Here is a 23,061-nt window from a genome sequence, read left to right on the forward strand (position 1 = left end):
GTATTAGTAGTAGTAGTAGTAGTAGTAGTAGATGCAGTAGTAGTAGTAGTAGCAGTAGTAGTAGTAGTAGTAGTAGTAGTAGTAGTAGTAGTAGTAGCAGTAGTAGCAGTAGTAGTAGTAGTAATAGTATTAGTAGCATTAGTAGTATTAGTAGCATTAGTAGTAGTAGCAGTAGTAGTATTAGTAGCATTAGTAGTAGTAGTAGTAGCAGTAGTAGCAGTAGTAGTAGTAGTAGTAGTAGTAGCATTAGTAGGAATAGTAGTAGTAGTAGTAGTAATAGTATTAGTAGCATTAGTAGTAGTAGTAGTAGTAGTAGTAGTAGTAGTAGTAGTAGCAGTAGTAGTATTAGTAGCATTAGTAGTAGTAGTAGTAGCAGTAGTAGCAGTAGTAGTAGTAGTAGTACTAGCAGTAGTAGTAGTAGTAGTAGTAGCAGCAGTAGTAGTAGTAGTAGTAGTAGTAGTAGTAGCAGTAGTAGTAGTAGTAGAGAGAGAGGGGATAGTCGAGAAACGGTACATGGAAAATAGGAGAGAGACAGTAGCTAGTTACAGGCTTGTCTTGTGTTAACAACAGTTACAGGGTTGAGAGAGAGAGAGAGAGAGAGAGAGAGAGAGAGAGAGAGAGAGAGAGAGAGAGAGAGAGAGAGAGAGAGAGAGAGAGAGAGAGAGAAAGAAGAAAAAAAGTGAGTTGAATTAGTATTGCCATAGAAATGAAGTGCTTCGACCCACATGGCACCATGTTCCCTATGTAGTGCACTACTATGACCAGGGCCCATAAGGAGCTATATAGGGAATAGGGTGCCATTTAGCACGTAACCAGTGCCATGATCCCCAGTGGAGCAGTATAGCGAGGCGAGCAGAGCTCAACTTCCTCCCACAGGACTGCAGCTAGAGACGGTTTTAAAGAGAACAAGATGTGTGCTCTTCTGGTTCTCGTTTGATGGTTCTCACAGGATAATAATCAGTTTTTACCTCAGCTATGTCAAAACCTGTCTTAATTCCATTGTTGTTCAACGTCTTTAGGTCCAGGGTTATAGACTTTAAAAACGTATAATATGCCATTTAGCAGACGCTTTTATCCAAAGCGACTTACAGTCAAGCGTGCATACATTTTTACGTATGGGTGGTCCCGGGGATCGAACCCACTACCCTGGCGTTACAAGCGCCATGCTCTACCAATTGAGCTACAGAGGGGTCATAGGGTCATAGATAGATATGACTATAGAATGTGCTGTGGGCAAACAGACCCATTGTTAATTGTGCTCGAGGAACTTCAAGACTGGACCTGATTCTCTGTGTGTGTGTGTGTGTGTGTGTGTGTGTGTGTGTGTGTGTGTGTGTGTGTGTGTGTGTGTGTGTGTGTGTGTGTGTGTGTGTGTGTGCGTGTGCGTGTGCGTGTGCGTGTGCGTGTGCGTGTGTGTGTGTGTGTGCGTGTGTGTGTGTGAGAGAGAAGTGGTCCTCTGTAGCTCAGCTGGTAGAGCATGGCGCTTGTAACGCCAAGGTAGTGAGTTTGATCCCCGGGACCACCCATACGTAAAAATGTATGCACACATGACTGTATGTCGCTTTGGATAAAAGCGTCTGTTAAATGACATATTATTATATACCTCTTGTGAGGAACTAGTGTGGTTTGAGGTCAGGATTATTCCCAGATCTAATTGAGCCCATTAAAAGGTAATCATATGCCTTATTTTATCTGTAATTAATCCATACAGAGACTCACATGGTAGATAGTTATGTTTATATGTATTTAACATGCACACATCTTTATTCTATTTTATTTTATGCTGTTAAGTTTGCCAAATATATTACATAAATTATTGATGGGTTCTGGTCTCTCTCTCTAACCTAACGACAGAGAGAGGGACAGGCTGTGTGAAGGGAGTGTTCTAACCATAGAGAGGGACAGGCTGTGTGAAGGGAGTGTTCTAACCATAGAGAGAGGGACAGGCTGTGTGAAGGGAGTGTTCTAACCATAGAGAGAGGGACAGGCTGTGTGAAGGGAGTGTTCTAACCATAGAGAGAGGGACAGGCTGTGTGAAGGGAGTGTTCTAACCATAGAGAGAGGGACAGGCTGTGTGAAGGGAGTGTTCTAACCAGAGAGAGAGAGGGACAGGCTGTGTGAAGGGAGTGTTCTAACCAGAGAGAGAGGAACAGGCTGTGTGAAGGGAGTGTTCTAACCATAGAGAGAGAGGGACAGGCTGTGTGAAGGGAGTGTTCTAACCAGAGAGAGAGGAACAGGCTGTGTGAAGGGAGTGTTCTAACCATAGAGAGAGAGGGACAGGCTGTGTGAAGGGAGTGTTCTAACCATAGAGAGAGAGGGACAGGCTGTGTGAAGGGAGTGTTCTAACCAGAGAGAGAGGAACAGGCTGTGTGAAGGGAGTGTTCTAACCATAGAGAGAGAGGGACAGGCTGTGTGAAGGGAGTGTTCTAACCAGAGAGAGAGGGACAGGCTGTGTGAAGGGAGTGTTCTAACCAGAGAGAGAGGGACAGGCTGTGTGAAGGGAGTGTTCTAACCATAGAGAGAGAGGGACAGGCTGTGTGAAGGGAGTGTTCTAACCATAGAGAGAGAGGGACAGGCTGTGTGAAGGGAGTGTTCTAACCATAGAGAGAGAGGGACAGGCTGTGTGAAGGGAGTGTTCTAACCAGAGAGAGAGGGACAGGCTGTGTGAAGGGAGTGTTCTAACCAGAGAGAGAGGGACAGGCTGTGTGAAGGGAGTGTTCTAACCATAGAGAGAGGGACAGGCTGTGTGAAGGGAGTGTTCTAACCATAGAGAGAGGGTCAGGCTGTGTGAAGGGAGTGTTCTAACCATAGAGAGAGGGACAGGCTGTGTGAAGGGAGTGTTCTAACCAGAGAGAGAGGGACAGGCTGTGTGAAGGGAGTGTTCTAACCATAGAGAGAGAGGGACAGGCTGTGTGAAGGGAGTGTTCTAACCAGAGAGAGAGGGACAGGCTGTGTGAAGGGAGTGTTCTAACCATAGAGAGAGGGACAGGCTGTGTGAAGGGAGTGTTCTAACCATAGAGAGAGAGGGACAGGCTGTGTGAAGGGAGTGTTCTAACCAGAGAGAGAGGGACAGGCTGTGTGAAGGGAGTGTTCTAACCATAGAGAGAGAGGGACAGGCTGTGTGAAGGGAGTGTTCTAACCATAGAGAGAGGGACAGGCTGTGTGAAGGGAGTGTTCTAACCAGAGAGAGAGGGACAGGCTGTGTGAAGGGAGTGTTCTAACCATAGAGAGAGGGACAGGCTGTGTGAAGGGAGTGTTCTAACCATAGAGAGAGAGGGACAGGCTGTGTGAAGGGAGTGTTCTAACCAGAGAGAGAGGGACAGGCTGTGTGAAGGGAGTGTTTGTTTCCTGGGAAAGGGATCAGCAGCCAAGTCCAGATGCCAAGGCCGTCCCCCGGGACCAGAGTCCTGACTGCAGGCTGCCTGGGAGGAAGCAGTACTCTGAGAGAGAAGCTTAGAGAGGAGAGGGCTGGGGTAGGGGCTGAGAGAAAGAGAGAGAGAGAGTCTAGTTTAGCCCACCCCTGCTCTGTCTAGTTTAGCCTAGTTTAACTTGGCCTACCTCTGATCTGTCTTGCTTAACCTAGTCTATCTTAGCCTACCCCTGATCTGTCTTTTTTCCCACCTTTATTTAACCAGGTAAGAAGCCAGTTGAGAACAAGTTCTCATTTACAACTGCGACATGGCAACTGCGTCTAGCTTAACCAGCTTAACCTACCCCTGCTCTGTCTAGCTTAACCAGCTTCACCTACCCCTGATCTGTCTAGCTTAACCAGCTTAACCTACCCCTGATCTGTCTAGCTTAACCAGCTTAACCTACCCCTGATCTGTCTAGCTTAACCAGCTTAACCTACCCCTGCTCTGTCTAGCTTAACCTACCCCTGATCTGTCTAGCTTAACCTACCCCTGATCTGTCTAGCTTAGCGCTGACTACCCCTGCTCTGTCTAGCTTAGCGCTGACTACCCCTGCTCTGTCTAGCTTAGCGCTGACTAGCCCCGCAGCAGTACAGGAGGCTAGATCATCACGCCGCCACTCCTTCTCCCGCTCCTTCCGAAGGCCAGAGAGAGCTGGACTGGAGCCACATGTGATATTATTCATTTAGCTTGTGAAGAAATGAGAGGAGAGAAAGAGAAGAGCGAGATGGGAAAAAAAAGCTTAATGACACGTCAGGATGACAAACAGAGGACATGTTAACAAAACACTCCTTACTAGGTTGTTCTTCCTACAAAGACTGGGGTCGGCTTTCTGCACCGCGGCCAGCGGGAGCAATGGCCTCCTTTCCTAGGTAATTTGAAGACATTCTCTGTGTGTGTGTGTGTGTGTGTGTGTGTGTGTGTGTGTGTGTGTGTGTGTGTGTGTGTGTGTGAGCGGTGGTCATAACTTCTCACGGTGCCTGGTAATTGGAGGCAGTGAACCACAGAGAGCAGAGCGACTCGTTGCTTCCTCTCTCTCTCTCTCCTCAGACTGCTGTTTGAAGTCTCCTCAAGTGTGTTGAGAGAAAACGGAGAAGGAGAGAGAGAGGGGGGAGAGAGAGAGCGAGAAGGGGGGGGGGAGACAGCGAGAGGGAGAGAGAAAGTATTTAGATGATGTTGTAGTAGTATTTAGATGATGTTGCAATTGTATTTAGATGATTTAGATTATGTTGCAGTAGTATTTAGTAGTATGTAGAAGATTTAGAGGATGTTGCAGTAGTCTTTAGGAGTATTTAGATTATTTAGATTATGTTACAGTAGTATTTAACTTAGGGCTGTCTCCGACAAAAACAAATCTTGGTCGATCGAAAGTCGTCTGTTCTTTCAACCAACCGATTGGTTGACATTTCGAAACATGTATTTTTCCATATATAGACACACTATGTGTTTTAACAAAATCAACTATATACAGTGCATTCGGAAAGTATTCAGACCCCTTGACTTTTTCCAAATTCTTTTGTTACGTTACTGCCTTATTATAAAATTGATTAAATTACATTTTTTCATCATCAATCTACACACAATACCCTATAATGACAAAACGAAAACAGGTTTTTAGAAATGTTTGCTTTCCGAATGCACTGTACATTGAGCTTGTCTGATGCTTTAAGTTTAGGGTTTGATAAAATAAGACAAATGTCTCAAGAGGGCGCCAGAGATCTAGATAACCAGAATAAAAAAAAACTAACCTGACCCAACTATTCTCCTCCTGCTCCTGCTGGCTTTCACAGATTCTGCCGTTACTCTCCTGAAGTGGCCGGTAATAGGCTACACGAGGAGTCGGCAACCTTTCTCATGTGGAATGCCAATTTATCTTACCATTTCTACCGATCTGCGTGCCAGTTATGGTTTTCATATGAAAATGTTCCTGAAACAGTTTAATTTAATTAATAGTAACGTCTTCATATCTCAAAATCATTGTCATATAGTTAATCAAAATTCGATCCAAATCTGAATGAAAATGATACAAACCTAAAAAGTAACTTTTATTGCCATTGCCAAACTATGTTAAAAAAAATAGCCTCCATAAAGCCAACAAAAACATTGCAGCCTGCAAGTAGAAAATATCCTGATAAAAATAAATATCCTATAAATCACATTGTCTACACATGGCCTGGCCTGTCTGCAACGAACTTGAAACATTGTATCAACTATTAACTTGGGTCAAGCCTGAAGCTTGCACTAGCAAACTTGCAACATTGTATAAAATATTATGGGCCCTCAGAGTTTCCTGCATCAGTGAGCTTGGGACAGACACAGCTTAACAAGCAGTACTTGACTTGGGCAGGAGCTCACCGGAGCTGAGTACCGGCACCTCAGATCTTCTACTGCTTGAGCTCCTGTTCCTCTTATAGAATATTAGCTCAACAGTATTGTGGAGCTCCTGCACCTAAATATAAACAGTACCAGCACCCAAAATGAGTATTGGAACCTATTTCAGTCCAAGTCAAGCACTGATAAGAAGTAATCAGGTAGGCCTATTTTCTGACATTTCCACTGGATCAGAGCATGACATTTTCCCCTTTCATGCTGAGTGGTTATCGAAAGGGAGAGAGCTGGAAAGATTTTTCAAATACATTGAGGAACTATTGTAATTCTCAATGGACGTAAAAACAGACTTTGTTTGCTTGCTGTTTGAGGTGAAGAAAACATTACTTTGAGAAGCTCCACAGGTCATTAGTGGTGGTGCGTTAAGCCAATCAGAAATACTATCAGATCCCCAAATGGGCACATCTATATGTCTGCACAGGTCAGGTAGCCTATGGGCCCACTTCTATGAGAACGGGAAGACTGGAATAATAATATTGAATGCAATAAAATAAATTACCGTGACCGAAGTAACAAACATTGCAGATTAGAAATGATAGGAATTAACGGTAAATGTACTACTGGTGATATACAGTATGTAATGGGGAATTGATATACACTAACAATCAAATGCATAGGTACAGCGAATCCCCTTATTGTATGGGACACCTTTAAATGTGCCTTTAGAGGCCATGCAATTCAGTACTCATCTCGAAAACAAAAGCAATTTAGGTTAAAAGAGTTTATACTAAGAAAGGAAATAGAAAGTCTAACAGAACAGATAGATGGCAATAAAAACTGTAACATAGAGGCTCAGAATAAATTAGAGGAAAAACAAAAAGAAATGGAAAAACTTATTCAAGAAAGATCAAGTGTAATATATTATAAAAATAAAGCAAACTGGATGGAATATGGGGAAAAATGCACAAAATTCTTTTTTAATCTTCAACATAGGAATGCTACCAAAAAGAACTTAATGAAACTGGTTACAATTGACGGAGTCACCCATAATTCACCTAATGATATTTTGAAGGAAGAAACAAAGTATTTTAAGCATATGTTTTCTTTTCAGTCGCCTCCATCTCCTCTAACTGAAGCTAATTGTAGAGATTTTTTTTCTATTGATAATGTCAAATTAACAGCCACACAGAAAGACTCATGTGAAGGTGAAATTACAGAGGAGGAACTTCTGGATGCAATTAAAGACTTTAAGTCCGGGAAAACTCCAGGGTTGGATGGCATACCAATCGAGGTATACCAAACCTTTTTTGATATACTAAGAGGACCGTTATTAGCATGTTTTAACCACTCCTATGTAAATGGTAGATTATCTGACACTCAAGAAGAGGGTCTGATCTCATTATTACTGAAACAGGATACAAGTGGAAAATATAAAGATCCAGTCCATTTACAAAATTGGAGGCCCCTTACACTTCAGTGTTGTGATGCAAAAATCCTAGCAAAATGTATAGCGCATAGAATTAAAAAGGTATTGTCGGATATTATTCATTCTAATCAGACAGGTTTTTTACATGGAAGATACATTGGAGATAATATAAGGCAAGTATTGGAAACAATAGAACACTATGGAAAATATGGGAAACCAGGCCTGCTATTCATAGCAGACTTCGAAAAGGCATTTGATAAAGTTCGACTGGAATTTATATATAAATGCCTGGAGCATTTCAATTTTGGAGAATCTCTTATAAAATGGGTCAAAATCATGTATAGTAACCCTAGGTGTAAAATAGTAAATAATGGCTATTTCTCAGAAAGTTTTAAACTATCAAGAGGAGTGAAACAAGGTTGTCCACTATCGGCATATCTATTTATTGTGGCCATCGAGATGTTAGCTATTAAAATCAGATCCAATAATAATATCAGGGGATTAGAAATACAGGGCTTAAAAACAAAGGTGTCATTGTACGCAGATGATTCATGTTTTCTTTTAGATCCACAACTAGAATCCCTCCACAGCCTCATAGAGGATCTAGATACATTTTCTAACCTCTCTGGATTAAAACCAAATTATGACAAATGTACTATATTACGTATTGGATCACTAAAAAATACAATTTTTACATTACCATGTAGTTTACCAATAAAATGGTCTGATGGTGATGTGGATATACTCGGAATACATATCCCAAAGGAAATAAATGATCTCACTTCAATAAATTTTAATAGAAAGTTAGCAAAAATAGATAAGATCTTACTACCATGGAAAGGAAAATACCTGTCAATTTGTGGAAAAATCACCCTGATTAACTCTTTAGTATTATCCCAGTTTACCTATTTGCTTATGGTCTTGCCTACGCCTAGTAAACAGTTTTTTAAATTATATGAGAAAAAAATATTCAATTTTATTTGGAATGGCAAGCCAGACAAAATTAAAAGAGCATATTTATATAATGAATATGAATTCGGAGGACAGAAATTATTAAATATTAAAGCATTAGACCTATCACTAAAAGCTTCAGTCATACAAAAGTTATACTTAAATCCGAACTGGTTCTCAAGCAAATTAGTAAGATTGTCTCACCCACTGTTCAAGAAAGGCCTTTTTCCCTTTATTCAGATTACAACCTCTCACTTTCAGTTATTTGAAAAGGAAATAATCTCCCAAATGTCACTATTTCTAAAACAAGCCATAGAAAGTTGGTTGCAATTTCAATTTAATCCTCCAGAAACGACAGAACAAATAATGCAACAAATATTGTGGTTAAATTCAAATATACTAATTGACAAAAAACCTTTATTTTTTGACAGAATGTTTAAAAAAGGTATAGTCTTCGTAAATGATATCATCGGTAGGACTGGTGGAGTTATGTCGCACATGCAGCTAACAAAAACATATGGAAATGTCTGCTCTACCCAAAATTACAACCAAATAATTGCAGCCTTACCGCAAAAGTGGAAGAGGAAAGTTGAAGGGGGAGAAAGTAAGGAACTTGTCTGTCGGCCTTGCATTAAAGAACATAATTGGTTAAGGAAAACTGTGATAAATAAAAAAGTATATCAGTTTCACTTAAGGACCAAAGGATTGACAGCCGTCCCATATAGATTGCAAAATAGTTGGGAAGAGATCTTTGACGTACCGATCCCATGGCATAGTGTTTATGAACTGACACGCAAAACGACACCGGATTCAAAAATTAGAATCTTTCAATTTAAATTATTATATAAAATTCTTGCTACCAATAGAATGTTATTTATATGGGGGATACAATCTTCCCAGCTCTGCAGATTTTGCTGTGAAGAGATAGAATCATTAGATCATTTGTTTTGGTTCTGTCCATTTGTAGCTTATTTTTGGACACAGGTCCAGGAATGGCTAAAGGATTGCAATATTTACCTGGAACTAACCTTGCAGATAGCATTACTGGGTGATCTGAAAAGTCATAGTCAATCAATCAATAATATAATAATACTTTTAGCAAATTTTTTTATTTTTAATTCACAATCTGTAGAAGCAATGAGAATAGAAAGGTTCAGAACTTTTGTAAAACATCACAGTATGGTTGAAATATATATGGCAAATAGAAATCCTATATGGATGGTGTTAAGAGATAGATGGGAGGTATTGAATAGAGTTGAAGGATGGGACTAATAACAAATAACAACAAATAATAACAAAGATAGCTAATAATGTAAGCATACTGTGTCCATAATAAGTATATAGGTTGTATGTTGGGAGCTTTTGGGAAAGAGCACAGTTAGAAAGATATGGCATTTAGAAGCAAACCGGATGGACATCATGAACATGATCGGAGAGGTTTATAGTAGAAGAAGTTCAGGAGCAAAAAAATAAATAAATATATATATATATATATATATATATATATATATATATATGGATATAGAATTATTGTAAAATTAACTCTGTCCATAAGGTGTAGATAGTAAGTATAGACTGGAAGTAGAGGCCTGGGCGTTGTTGTTCACTAATTTACTCCAAGTAGGGAAAGGATGGTGGGGTTGAAAAGTAATAAAGGGGAATATATATAAAAAATAAAAAAAAACATGGGGGATTGGAAGTGATGCAGACAATTACATTGATAGAAGATACAATCTATCTGCAATATTAAGCTGATCCATCCCCCCCAAAAAAAAAATAATATATATATATATATATATATATATATATATATATATATATATAAAAAAAAAAAATAAAAAAAAATCAAATGCAAACGATTCACACAATGAAGTTATGAAACAATGAATTTGCTCAAATTGGCAGGAGAGAGCACATTCTGGAGAGTGAAGTGCATTGTGCATCTGGGTCAATCCGACATCTGCATTGGTCATGCAGCATTTACGGTGATGTGGCCTCAGCAGAAGTCAGGGCATTCATACTTATTGCGCATCGCGGAGCAGTGCAGAGCTGTTGTCAAAGAAGTGAGTTTGTGTTTATACAGGATGTACCGCCCCCACCTACCGTCAACCAATCATATCAATGCGGAGCTATAAAGAGCCCTCCGCATTGTTACAACATTTGGGAGGGGCATGGCGATGAGGTAGGGAGCTCGGTTGGGCCTCTGCATGCCTCTGGAGGCTTAGACCACATGAGTCTAGCTGGTTGAGAGAATGTCAAGAGTGTGCAAAGCTGTCATCAAGGCAAAGGGTGGCTACTTTGAAGAATCTCAAATATAAAATATATTTTGATTTGTTTAACACTTTTATGGCTACTACATGATTCCATATGTGTTATTTCATAGTTTTGATGTCTTCACTATTATTCTACAATGTAGAAAATAGTAAAAATAAAGAAAAACCCTGGAATGAGTAGGTGTGTCCAAACTTTTGACTGGTACTGTAAATATATATGTATATTTGTTACTGCTCGACTAAAATAATCTTGGTCGATCAACAGCATAACGACCAAACAATTGACCAGTCGACTAATTGCAGTCAGCCCTAATTTAGATTATGTTGCAGTAGTATTTAGTAGTATTTAGATGATGTTGCAATAGTATTTAGATTTAGATTATGTTGCAGTAGTATTTAGATGATGTTACAGTAGTATTTACCTGTATTTAGATTATTTAGATGATGTTGCAGTAGTATTTAGTAGTATTTAGATGATGTTGCAGTAGTATTTAGTTGTTTTTAGATTATGTTGCAGTAGTATTTAGTAGTATTTAGATTATTTAGATGATGTTGCAGTAGTATTTAGTTGTATTTAGATTATTTAGATGATGTTGCAGTGGTATGTATTAGTATTTATTAGTATTTAGATGAAGTTGCAGTAATATTTAGTTGTATGTTGATGTTGCAGTAGTATTTTGTTGTATTTAGATGATTTTGAAGTAGTATTTTGTTGTATTTAGATGATTTAGATGATGTTGCTGTAGTATTTAGTAGTATTTAGTAGTATATAGATGTTGCAGTAGAATTTAGCAGTATTTAGATAATTTAGATGTTGCAGTAGTATTTAGTTGTATTTAGATTATTTAGATGATGTTGCAGTAGTCTAAGGCACTGCATCGCAGTGCCCCATGGGTCTCCCGAGTGGCGCAGTGGTCTAAGGCACTGCAACTCAGTGCTAGCTGTGTCACTAGAGATCCTGGTTCGTATCCAGGCTCCGTCGTAGCCGGCCGCGACTGGGAGACCCATGGGCGGCGCACAATTGGCCCAGCGTCGTCCAGGGTATGGGAGGGAATGGCCAGCAGGGATGTAGCTCAGTTGGTAGAGCATGGCGTTTGCAATGCCAGGGTTGTGGGTTCGATTCCCACGGGGGGGGGCAGTATGAAAACAAAAAACAAAAAAAACATAAGAAATAATATAATAAATAAATAATAATGTATGCACTCACTACCTGTAAGTCGCTCTGGATAAGAGCGTCTGCTAAATGACTAAAATGTATTTATTAATATTTAGATGATGTTGCAGTAATATTTAGTAGTATTTTGATTATTTAGATGAGGTTGCAGTAGTATTTAGTAGTATTTATATGATGTTGCAGTAGTTTTTAGTAGTATTTTGATTATTTAGATGATGTTGCAGTAGTATTTAGTTGTATTTAGTAGTATATAGATTACGTTGCAGTAGTATTTAGTAGTATTTAGATCATTTAGATGATGTTCCAGTAGTATTTAGTAGTATATAGATTATGTTACAGTAGTATTTAGTTGTATGTAGATGATGTTGCAGTAGTATTTAGATGATTTTAATGATTTAGCAGTAGTATTTAGGGCAAATGTCAACACCTGTGACACGGCTTCTCTGCCTCTATTTATGTATGTGTCTGTGACTTTATTGCCATCTGTGCTTTTGTACCTCATCACTGAGAAATCTGATGAGGTACATGAGGTACATGAGGTACATCAGATTTCCTCTCAGGATTTTGTTTGTCCATCTCAGAGGCAGTCGGTCCCAGACATTCACCTTGACTTATTTTCTCTACAGTTCCCTTTCACCACACTTTCAAGTTCATCATCATTTATTTCATCTGTAGCCTAATAAACTGCATGGTTTCCCGAGTTGTAGTGGGAGCACCACACAACATATCATCGCGTGACTCCAAGTTGACTTCGATATGATGGTTATTATATCAATATTTGCACATTAAAGTGTTTCCACTGCCATTTCAAGCATAATACATTTTACAGACACAAAAAAGATCCCACCTTTTCTAGCGTTTTTGGGTTTGTCGACATTTGGAAAGTTTACCGACAAATGTTCTGTTTCCATCAGGCCTTTTTTTTTTCCCAACATGCACTTTGCTCCCATAAAACGTTTGGATGGAAACCTGTTTAGTGAAACCCTTCTGAGTGTGTCCCAAATGGCAGCCTAGTACACTATATACTAGTACACTATATAGAGACTTTTAACCAGAAGAAGAAAGGGTAAAGATTAGGGAATAGGGAATAGGGCACAACATTAGGCTTCTGACGTACGGAAAGTATTCAGACCCCTTGACTTTTTCCACATTTTGAAATGCCTTATTCTAAAATGTATTAAATAGTTTTTTCCCCTCATCAATCTGCACACAATACCCCATAATAACAAAGCAAAAACCTGAAGGAGCTTTGACAACGACTACAGCCTCGAGTCTTCTTGGGTATGACGCTACAAGCTTGGCACACCTGTATTTGGGGATTTTCTCCCATTCTTCTCTGCAGATCCTCTCAACCTCTGTCAGGTTGGATGGGGAGCGTCACTGCACAGCTATTTTCTGGTCTCTCCAGAGATGTTAGATCGGGTTGAAGTCCGGGCTCTGGCTGGGCCACTCAAGGACATTCAGAGACTTGTCTCGAAGCCACTCCTGCGTTGTCTTGGCTGTGTGCTTAGTGTCATTGTCTTGTTGGAAGGTGAACCTTTGCCTCAGTCTGAGGTCCTGAGCGCTCTGGAGCAGGTTTTCATTAAGGATCTCTCTGTACTTTGCTCCTTTCATCTTTGCCTCGATCCTGACTAGTCTCCCAGTCCCAGCCGCTGAAAAACATCCCCACAGCATGATGCTGCCACCACCATGCTTCACCCTAGGGATGGTGCCAGGTTTCCTCCAGACGTGACGCTTGGCATTCAGGCCAAAGAGTTCAATCTTGGTTTCATCAGACCAGAGAATCTTGTTTCTCATGGTCTGAGAGTCCTTTAGATGCCTTTTGGCAAACTCCAAGTGGGCTGTCATGTGCCTTTTACTGAGGAGTGGCTTCCGTCTGGCGACTCCACCATAAAGTCCTGATTGGTGGAGTGCTGCAGAGATGGTTGTCCTTCTGGAAGGTTCTCCCATCTCCACAGAGGAACTCTAGAGCTCTGTCAGAGTGACCATCGGGTTCTTGGTCACCTCCCTGACCAAGGCCCTTCTCCCCCGATTGCTCAGTTTGGCCGGGTGGCCACTGTGTTCTTGGGGACCTTCAATGCTGCAGACATTTATTGGTACCCTTCCCCACATCTGTGCCTCGACACAATCCTGTCTCGGAGCTCTAAGGACAATTCCTTCGACCTCATGGCTTGGTTTTTGCTCTGACATGCACTGTCAACTGTGGGACCTTTTATAGACAGGTGTGTGCCTTTCCAAATCATGTCCAATCAATTGAATTTACCACAGGTGGACTCCAATCAAGTTGTAGAAACATCTCAAGGATGATCAATGGAAAGAGGATGCTCCTGAGCTCAATTTCGAGTCTCATTGCAAAGGGTCTGAATACTTATGTAAATAAGGTATTTCTGTTTTTTATTAGTAATACATTTGCTAAAATTTCTAAAAACCTGTTTTCGCTTCGTCATTATGGGGTATTGTGTGTAGATTGCCAAGGATTTGTATTTATTTAATCCATTTTAGAATAAGGCTGTAATGTAACAAAATGTGGAAACAGTCAAGGGGTCTGAATACTTTCCGAAGGCACTGTATGTAAATAAAAAATATATAATTCACATCAAAGTAAGCAGGTTGATCAAAAACGAATTGTTTTTACTATTACTGTAGTTCTAATTCTATACCTAAATTACCAGTGAAAAACGTCAATACTGCCTGAAGACAAGGTACTCAATACTGCCTGAAGACAAGGTACTCAATACTGCCTGAAGACAAGGTACTCAATACTGCCTGAAGACATAATGTTAATGTTAACATCAATGACTCGGTGAGCTGTAGGTTATAATGTTAACATCAATGACTCTGTGAGCTATAGGTTATAATGTTAACATCAATGACTCTGTGAGCTATAGGTTATAATGTTAACATCAATTACTCTGTGAGCTATAGGTTATCATGTTAACATCAATGACTCTGTGAGCTATAGGTTATCATGTTAACATCAATGACTCTGTGAGCTATAGGTTATCATGTTAACATCAATGACTCTGTGAGCTATAGGTTATAATGTTAACATCAATGACTCTGTGAGCTATAGGTTATCATGTTAACATCAATGACTCTGTGAGCTATAGGTTATAATGTAAACATCAATGACTCTGTGAGCTATAGGTTATCCTGTAAACATCAATGACTCGGTGAGCTATAGGTTATCATGTTAACATCAATGACTCTGTGAGCTATAGGTTATCATGTTAACATCAATGACTCGGTGAGCTATAGGTTATCATGTAAACAATACTGCCTGGCCACAGGCTGTGAGGTACTGAAGAAAGAAGGCAAACCAAGCACTTGGAGGAACCTAATAAAATGGAAGTATGTCTCTGTAGTTTACACTCCATCTCCAATAGAATTAGTGCTGAAATAAACAGTTCCTTTAAAGCTATTAACAGGTCTGCTAAGGCTCTCATCCTAATGTGCACCTGGTAGCAGAAATGGGCACATACAGGCAGATGCCCCCTTGCCAAAAAAACAACACAACAAAACACACCACAACAACAAAACACAACAACACACCACAACAGCAAAACACAACAACACACCACAACAACAAAACACAACAACACACCACAACAACAAAACACAACAACACACCACAGCACAACACACGACAACATAACATTATATTCCAAGTGTTTAGGAGTGTGCTTATGGAGGATCCATTTTGCCTTTTGGATCATAACGAATAAGATTACATGAACAGGGGAGACCTGATCCTAGATTCAGCACACTCTGAGATACGAAAGCCAACGGCTCCTAGATCAGTTGAGGGATTGGAACGTAGAAGGTATCCATGGTGCAGGGCTATAAGAACTGATCGGGAATAACATATATTTATTATATATAATACGTATTTATATATTGGAATAAGAACTGATCGGGGGATCAGTGGATTGGGACGCAGACAGTGCTTGTTATAGGGAGGTAGGCTGTAGTTATGGTGAAGATCTAGGATCAGTTTAGCCTTTTAGATCATAATTAATAAGATAACATGGACAGGGAGGAACCTGATCCTAGATAAAAACAGCTAGATCAGTGTGTTGGGTAAAGGAGCAGTGCTTGTTAAAGGGAGGTAAGCGGTAGTAGTCATGTTGCAGCAGGGAGGGTAGAAGCTGAAACTCCCCAGTCGGCACACAGTTCAGTTCCCGCTGTCTCAGGGATTATTTCCATCCTCGTCAGAACCATTTGTCAAGGGAACAGCTTTTGCCTTGAGGAGGACTAGCCTCCCCGTGCCTCCCCCTTAAAGAAGCCTCTCTCCCCCTGAAAGAAGCCTTTCTCCTCTGTCTCTCCCCCTCCCAAAGAAGCCTCTCCAAGTCTGTTGTGTTGCTGCTTCAGGGGGAGTGGCCGAGAGGTGGTGTCATTTTCACACCAGAGCCTTGTGGTTTGTTATGGAGGTTTGCCCCCTAGTGGCATATTTGTGGTATTGTAATGTTTTGACGTGAGATACGCTTCCAAGTAGGCTACTAAACCAATGCAATGATCAGAGATACTCCGATACCGAGGTATTATTCAAGTAAATTAAAACAGTGAAATTGAACTTGCAACTGGTTTCAGATCCCATGTACTGCGATCTCCTGCTGTTGTGCCCTTGACCAAGGCACTTATGTTGAAATGTGCTTTGCTTGTAATAAAATAACCCCATATTTCCCTCTCCTTTCCTCTCTAACCAGATGCCCCCTGGGCCTCGTCTGCCTACCAACGGCAGCCTAGTGGGAATGTCAGCCCAGCCCCAGTCCCAGGCCAACCAACGTCCCCCTGTCCCTGGATCCAACACCCAGCAGAAACCCCCAGGGCCAGGGAAGACCCAGGTCATGCAGAGACAACTATCCCAGCAGCAGCACATAATCAATGACTCGGTGAGCTATAGGTTATCATGTTAACATCAATGACTCGGTGAGCTATAGGTTATCATGTTAACATCAATGACTCGGTGAGCTATAGGTTATCATGTTAACATCAATGACTCGGTGAGCTATAGGTTATAATGTTAACATCAATGACTCGGTGAGCTATAGGTTATCATGTTAACATCAATGACTCGGTGAGCTATAGGTTATAATGTTAACATCAATGACTCGGTGAGCTATAGGTTATAATGTTAACATCAATGACTCGGTGAGCTATAGGTTATCATGTTAACATCAATGACTCGGTGAGCTATAGGTTATAATGTTAACATCAATGACTCGGTGAGCTATAGGTTATAATGTTAACATCAATGACTCGGTGAGCTATAGGTTATAATGTTAACATCAATGACTCGGTGAGCTATAGGTTATAATGTTAACATCAATGACTTGGTGAGCTATAGGTTATCATGTTAACATCAATGACTCGGTGAGCTATAGGTTATAATGTTAACATCAATGACTCGGTGAGCTATAGGTTATAATGTTAACATCAATGACTCGGTGAGCTATAGGTTATAATGTTAACATCAATGACTTGGTGAGCTATAGGTTATCATGTTAACATCAATGACTCTGTGAGCTACATATTATATGTTTGTATGTAATCACCAGATATTCAGCTAAAACACGACTTACAAAATGTTTGACTTTGGGAACACTTCCAGCTCCCACACGTTCCCTTTCAATCCCATCCCTGATCATCTCATGTTGTATTTGAACATGTATACAAAAGTCATTGCTGTTTCATTAACTCCTTCTGTTGTGTTTCAGGACAAAAGCAGTAGTAACCAGGATCCGTTTAACCGTCATCTAACCAGACCACCACCAGATTACAAACAGCCCAGAGGAATGATCCAACCGACAGGCCTTTTCACAGGTACATCATTCATTTGAATCATTCATCATTCATTGCTTCCAAGTACGAGAAAAACAGTATTGGTTCTTATTGGTCCTTGATTTTCCATCAGGCTTGTTTGTGTCTGTATGGGCCAGAGAAATGGAAAGAAGATAATTGAGTATGTCTGTTATTCAGTTGTCATAACAATCTATTACAACAGTATTAACCAACTCACTCATTGTGTATTCAGGTATGAATTCCTCCCAGTCGTTGTCGACCAACGGGCCTGACCAGATTGACCTTCCGTCCATGTCCTGCCACATGCCCAGCGGCCCGGGATCCAAGATGACCCCTCCTCCCACGGACTGGAGGTTTGGAAGCGGCCCCCACCCTCACCAGCTCCAACAGCACAACAACCAGACCAAGATGGGACTAGGAGTCGGAGGAGGACTCAACCAAAACAAATCCAGGTTCCCTGGTCCTCCCAACGGCCAGGGTAATGGGTTTGAGGTGGGTGGTCTTACCAGCGTACAACATCCCACAAGGACATCAGTAGGCCAGCAGGGTGGAGGGATGCCCAGCCAGGGGCAGGGTCAGGGGCTGGGGGGTGTAATGGGCTGGCCTCCTGGAGCTAAACCACCCATCATGGGCCCTGGGCCTGGGTCTCTTGGGGTGAGGCGGCTCCCGAACTCGCTCCAACCCCAGGGGGGCCAGTCCCGGTCTCAGCTCGACATGTCCAGCCACCAGTACTCTCTTGGCCCCCGGCACATAGGCCCCGGCCCACCCAACCAGGTGGCACCAGACATTGGCATGCTGCCTCCGAACCCAGCCCTCCGCAGCTCCACCACCAACCCCAGACCCAGTCAACCCATGATGCCTCCTCTGCCGGGGCTACCAAGCCTCAACCAGGCTTCTCCGGAGCAGAGGGTCCCCGCTGGGGGCAGCACCATCGGGGTCTTCCCACCACATAACCACAACCCTGGGGGCAGCACCATTGGGGTCTTCCCGCCACATAACCACAACCCTGGGGGAAGTTACCAGACCCAGAACCAGAACAGCCGGGCTGTTAACCGGTTGACCTTTGAATTCCTCCAGGAGGGAGACAACACCGTCCCAGGGATCAACACTGACTCAGACTTCATCGACTCGCTGCTGAAGTCCGGATCCGGCAACGACGACTGGATGAAAGACATCAACCTCGATGAGATCCTGGGCAGTCACTCATAAAGTGGGATGAAGTAGGATTGCATAAATAGGGCCCAGAGTTTTCCCCTGCAGCTTTCATGAATTGGGGTTCATTCCAGAGAGTTTTCCCCTGCAGCTTTCATGAATTGGGGTTCATTCCAGAGTTTTTCTCTTCAAGTCTCATGAATTGGGGTTCATTGCAGAGTTTTTCTCTGCAAGTCTCATGAATTGGGGTTCATTCCAGAGAGTTTTTCTCTTCAAGTCTCATGAATTGGGGTTCATTACAGAGTTTTTCTCTTCAAGTCTCATGAATTGGGGTTCATTACAGAGTTTTTCTCTTCAAATCTCATGAATTGGGGTTCATTACAGAGTTTTTCTCTTCAAGTCTCATGAATTGGGGTTCATTACAGAGTTTTTCTCTTCAAGTCTCATGAATTGGGGTTCATTACAGAGTTTTTCTCTTCAAGTCTCATGAATTTGGGTTCATTCCAGAGAGTTTTTCCATAGAAAGATTCCACAGGATTGGTGGCCAGTTTTTCCATTTAAAAATTCCATAGAATTGGGAGCGCTGGTCAGGAGTTTTTCCAGGTCAGGTGGGTCGTGTCGTGTGGAAAAACCTCCTGGCCTTAGTTATAGGCCAGCTCCTCTCTTTCTCCTGGTCAGGAAAAACTCCAGGATCCATCCTTAAATACAGATAACTGCACACGCAGAACTTTCCCCATACAGAGGCTGTGGATGGCCTTGGGTCTGTCCCAAACAGCACCCTATTCCCTTTATAGTGCACGACTTCAGGCCAGGGTCCATAGGGCTATGGAGAAAGTAGTGCACTATATAGGGAATAGGGTGCGATTTGACAGACAGCCCCATGGATGGCCATGAGTCAGAATTCACCTAAAGGGATTACATTTGCAAAGCTCTAAATCATTTTTTTAAACCCAATATATAATTTGGTATCTAATTGTACTTTTTGTGTATTCCTGTGAAGAAATATATATTATGTATAATAATATTTTAGTACTTTTTTTAAAGGTTCATGTTGTTTTCAAAGGTCTATTGAATAAGATCCTGGGAGATTCTCTGACAGCATCTTGAACTGATTCTGAATATATTCTATCAGACCTTTCTCTTTCCATAACATGGGCTTTGTCCAAAAATGGCACACTATACCCTACACAGTGCACTACATAGTCTTGACCTTGTAGTGAATAGGATGTCATTTCAGACACAGATATAGCCTGCGTTCCGAATGGCATCCTATACCCTACACAGCGCACTACTTGTGAATAGAGCCATATGGGCCCTGTACTACATGGGGAATAGGGTTCCAATCATGGTCAAGCACACTGTGAACAGGAAGTGGCTGTCATACTTCCAGACTTTGTCCCAAATCACACTGTATTCCCCTTATAGTGTACTACCACATAATGATGCTCTGGTCCAAAGTAGTGCACTATATAGGGAATAGGGTGCCATTTAGGACGTATCCCCAGACTGACCGTGGTGTTTCATGTTTCTGAACACCGTTTGTGAGCATGAGGAGGATGCTGCCTCTGCGGTCAGGTGTTTTTTACTGGTCCAATTATTATTATAACAAGCTTTTTGTCTGGGACTGTATTGGATGGCGAGCTACAAATCTTACCCATTTATTTTAGATTTTTGATCTAATATTTAATAATCTATTGGGAAAAATTATATGACAGTATAAACAATCTAATTAATAAAAATGTTTTAAATAAAGTGTGAGCCTTTGTACTTTCTGAAGCTGTTCCAGGAAAAGTGACAATCAGGATTATTTAGAGAGCTACATATTTTGTTAGATGTAGATACTAAAGCTTCCCACTGACACAGTGTGTTAATGTAGATACTAAAGCTTCCCACTGACACAGTGTGTTAATGTAGATACTATAGCTTCCCACTGACACAGTGTGTTAACGTAGATACTAAAGCTTCCCACTGACACAGTGTGTTAACGTAGATACTAAAGCTTCCCACTGACACCGTGTGTTAATGTAGATACTAAAGCTTCCCACTGACACAGTGTGTTAACGTAGATACTAAAGCTTCCCACTGACACAGTGTGTTAATGTAGATACTAAAGATTCCCACTGACACAGTGTGTTAATGTAGATACTAAAGCTTCCCACTGACACCGTGTGTTAATGTAGATACTATAGCTTCCCACTGACACAGTGTGTTAACGTAGATACTAAAGCTTCCCACTGACACAGTGTGTTAATGTAAATACTAAAGATTCCCACTGACACAGTGTGTTAATGTAGATACTAAAGCTTCCCACTGACACCGTGTGTTAATGTAGATACTAAAGCTTCCCACTGACACCGTGTGTTAATGTAGATACTAAAGCTTCCCACTGACACAGTGTGTTAATGTAGATACTAAAGCTTCCCACTGACACAGTGTGTTAACGTAGATACTAAAGCTTCCCACTGACACCGTGTGTTAATGTAGATACTAAAGATTCCCACTGACACAGTGTGTTAATGTAGATACTAAAGCTTCCCACTGACACCGTGTGTTAATGTAGATACTATAGCTTCCCACTGACACAGTGTGTTAACGTAGATACTAAAGCTTCCCACTGACACAGTGTGTTAACGTAGATACTAAAGCTTCCCACTGACACAGTGTGTTAATGTAGATACTAAAGCTTCCCACTGACACCGTGTGTTAACGTAGATACTAAAGCTTCCCACTGACACAGTGTGTTAACGTAGATACTAAAGCTTCCCACTGACACAGTGTGTTAATGTAGATACTAAAGCTTCCCACTGACACAGTGTGTTAACGTAGATACTAAAGCTTCCCACTGACACAGTGTGTTAATGTAGATACTAAAGCTTCCCACTGACACAGTGTGTTAACGTAGATACTAAAGCTTCCCACTGACACAGTGTGTTAACGTAGATACTAAAGCTTCCCACTGACACAGTGTGTTAATGTAGATACTAAAGCTTCCCACTGACACAGTGAAAAATAAGAAGCCTCCGCAGCAGTCAGAAGTTGTGGTGGATAGAAGAAAGGATTGGGAGGAGCCAAGGATCTTGACGATGCATTTATCATTTTATTTATGTAGCCCTTTCCTGCAGTCAAATGACCTAGTGGCCTCATGGGTGGTATGTTTTTTATATTTGTCATTAAATCAACAACATTTACATTTTACATTTACGTCATTTAGCAGACGCTCTTATCCAGAGCGACTTACAAATTGGTGCATTCACCTTATAGCCAGTGGGATCACCACTTTACAATGTGTATAAATTTTTTTTTTTTTAAATGTATTTATTTTTTGGGGGGGGGTAAGGGGGGAAGAAGGATTACTTTATCCTATCCCAGGTATTCCTTAAAGAGGAATATATAGTACCAGTCAAAAGTTTGGACACACCTATTCATTCAAGGGTTTTTCTTTATTTTTACTATTTTCTACATTGTAGAATAATAGTGAAAACATCAAAACTATGAAATAACACATATGGTATCATGTAGTAACCAAAAAAGTGTTAAACAAATCAAAATATATTTTATATTTGAGATTCTTCAAAGTTGCATTGATGACAGCTTTGCACACTCTTGGCATTCTCTCAACCAGCTTCACCTGGAATGCTTTTCCAACAGTCTTGAAGGAGTTCCTACATATGCTGAGCACTTGTTGGCTGCTTTTTCTTCACTCTGCGGTCCAACTCATCCCAAACTGTGACACTCTGGCTCCACGGACCTTTATTCTTGAGCCAGGGTTGTTCATGTTCATTTGTTTTGGGTGTATTTCTATGTGGGGGTGTCTAGGTTGTTGTATTTCTATGTTGGGTGATTGTGCGTGTTTGTATTCATTGACTCCCAATCGGAGGTAACGAGTGTCAGCTGTTCGGCTCGTTATCTCTGATTGGGAGCCATATTTAAGATGTAGGTTTTCTGGTGTTAGTTGTGGGTTATTGTTCCAGTGTTTCCGTGTGGCTGTTTGTTTTATTCAGCATTGAACTTCACTTTCGTCTATTTTGGTTTATTGTTTTCGATCGTGGTTTCTTTATAATTAAAGTCTACGATGTTCGCTCAACACGCTGCGCTTTGGTCTCATCCTTTCGACGATCGTGACAGAATAACCCACCACAAAAGGACCAAGCAGCGCGTCCAGGAGCAAAGGGTCTGGACATGGGAGGAACGGTTGGACGGTAAAGGGTCCTGGACGTGGGAAGAAATCCTGGACGGCATGGATCGCCGTCCATGGAGCGAAACAGAGGAGAGGCGACGGAGAGAGGAGCAACGGCGTCGGCAGAGCCAACGTCGGAAGGACGAGAGGCAACCCCAATAAATTTTTTGGGGGGGGCACATGGCTTGGGCGACGGAGCAGCAGGAGGCTGCCACAAGGCAGAGTCAGAGGGCTGCCAGGTTAAGGGGGCTGACGGAGGCAGAGAAGGGAAGGATTCAGTGGGCTACCAGGTCAAGGGGGCTACTGGGTAAAGCAGGGAAGGAAGGTGTTGAGGCACGGCGTGAGGTACTGGGGTGTGTAACCAGTTC

At 41.4% G+C, this 23,061-nt stretch overlaps 1 protein-coding gene across 1 annotated transcript in view; it reads left to right on the top strand.

Moving 5' to 3' along the window:
- Positions 1–20,221, top strand: part of LOC311101424 (mastermind-like protein 2) — a 120,456-nt gene extending 100,235 nt beyond the window's left edge. The window contains exons 3-5 of the mRNA XM_084142569.1: positions 16,269–16,454; positions 17,280–17,385; positions 17,597–20,221. Coding sequence (XP_083998695.1) covers positions 16,269–16,454; positions 17,280–17,385; positions 17,597–18,573 — 1,269 coding nt within the window. The 3' untranslated portion in view covers positions 18,574–20,221. The remainder of the gene's footprint in view (positions 1–16,268; positions 16,455–17,279; positions 17,386–17,596) is intronic.
- The last annotated feature ends 2,840 nt before the right edge of the window (positions 20,222–23,061 follow it).

The sequence above is a fragment of the Coregonus lavaretus genome, assembly GCF_964263955.1.
Source record: "Coregonus lavaretus genome assembly, chromosome: 26".
Taxonomy (NCBI): domain Eukaryota; kingdom Metazoa; phylum Chordata; class Actinopteri; order Salmoniformes; family Salmonidae; genus Coregonus; species Coregonus lavaretus.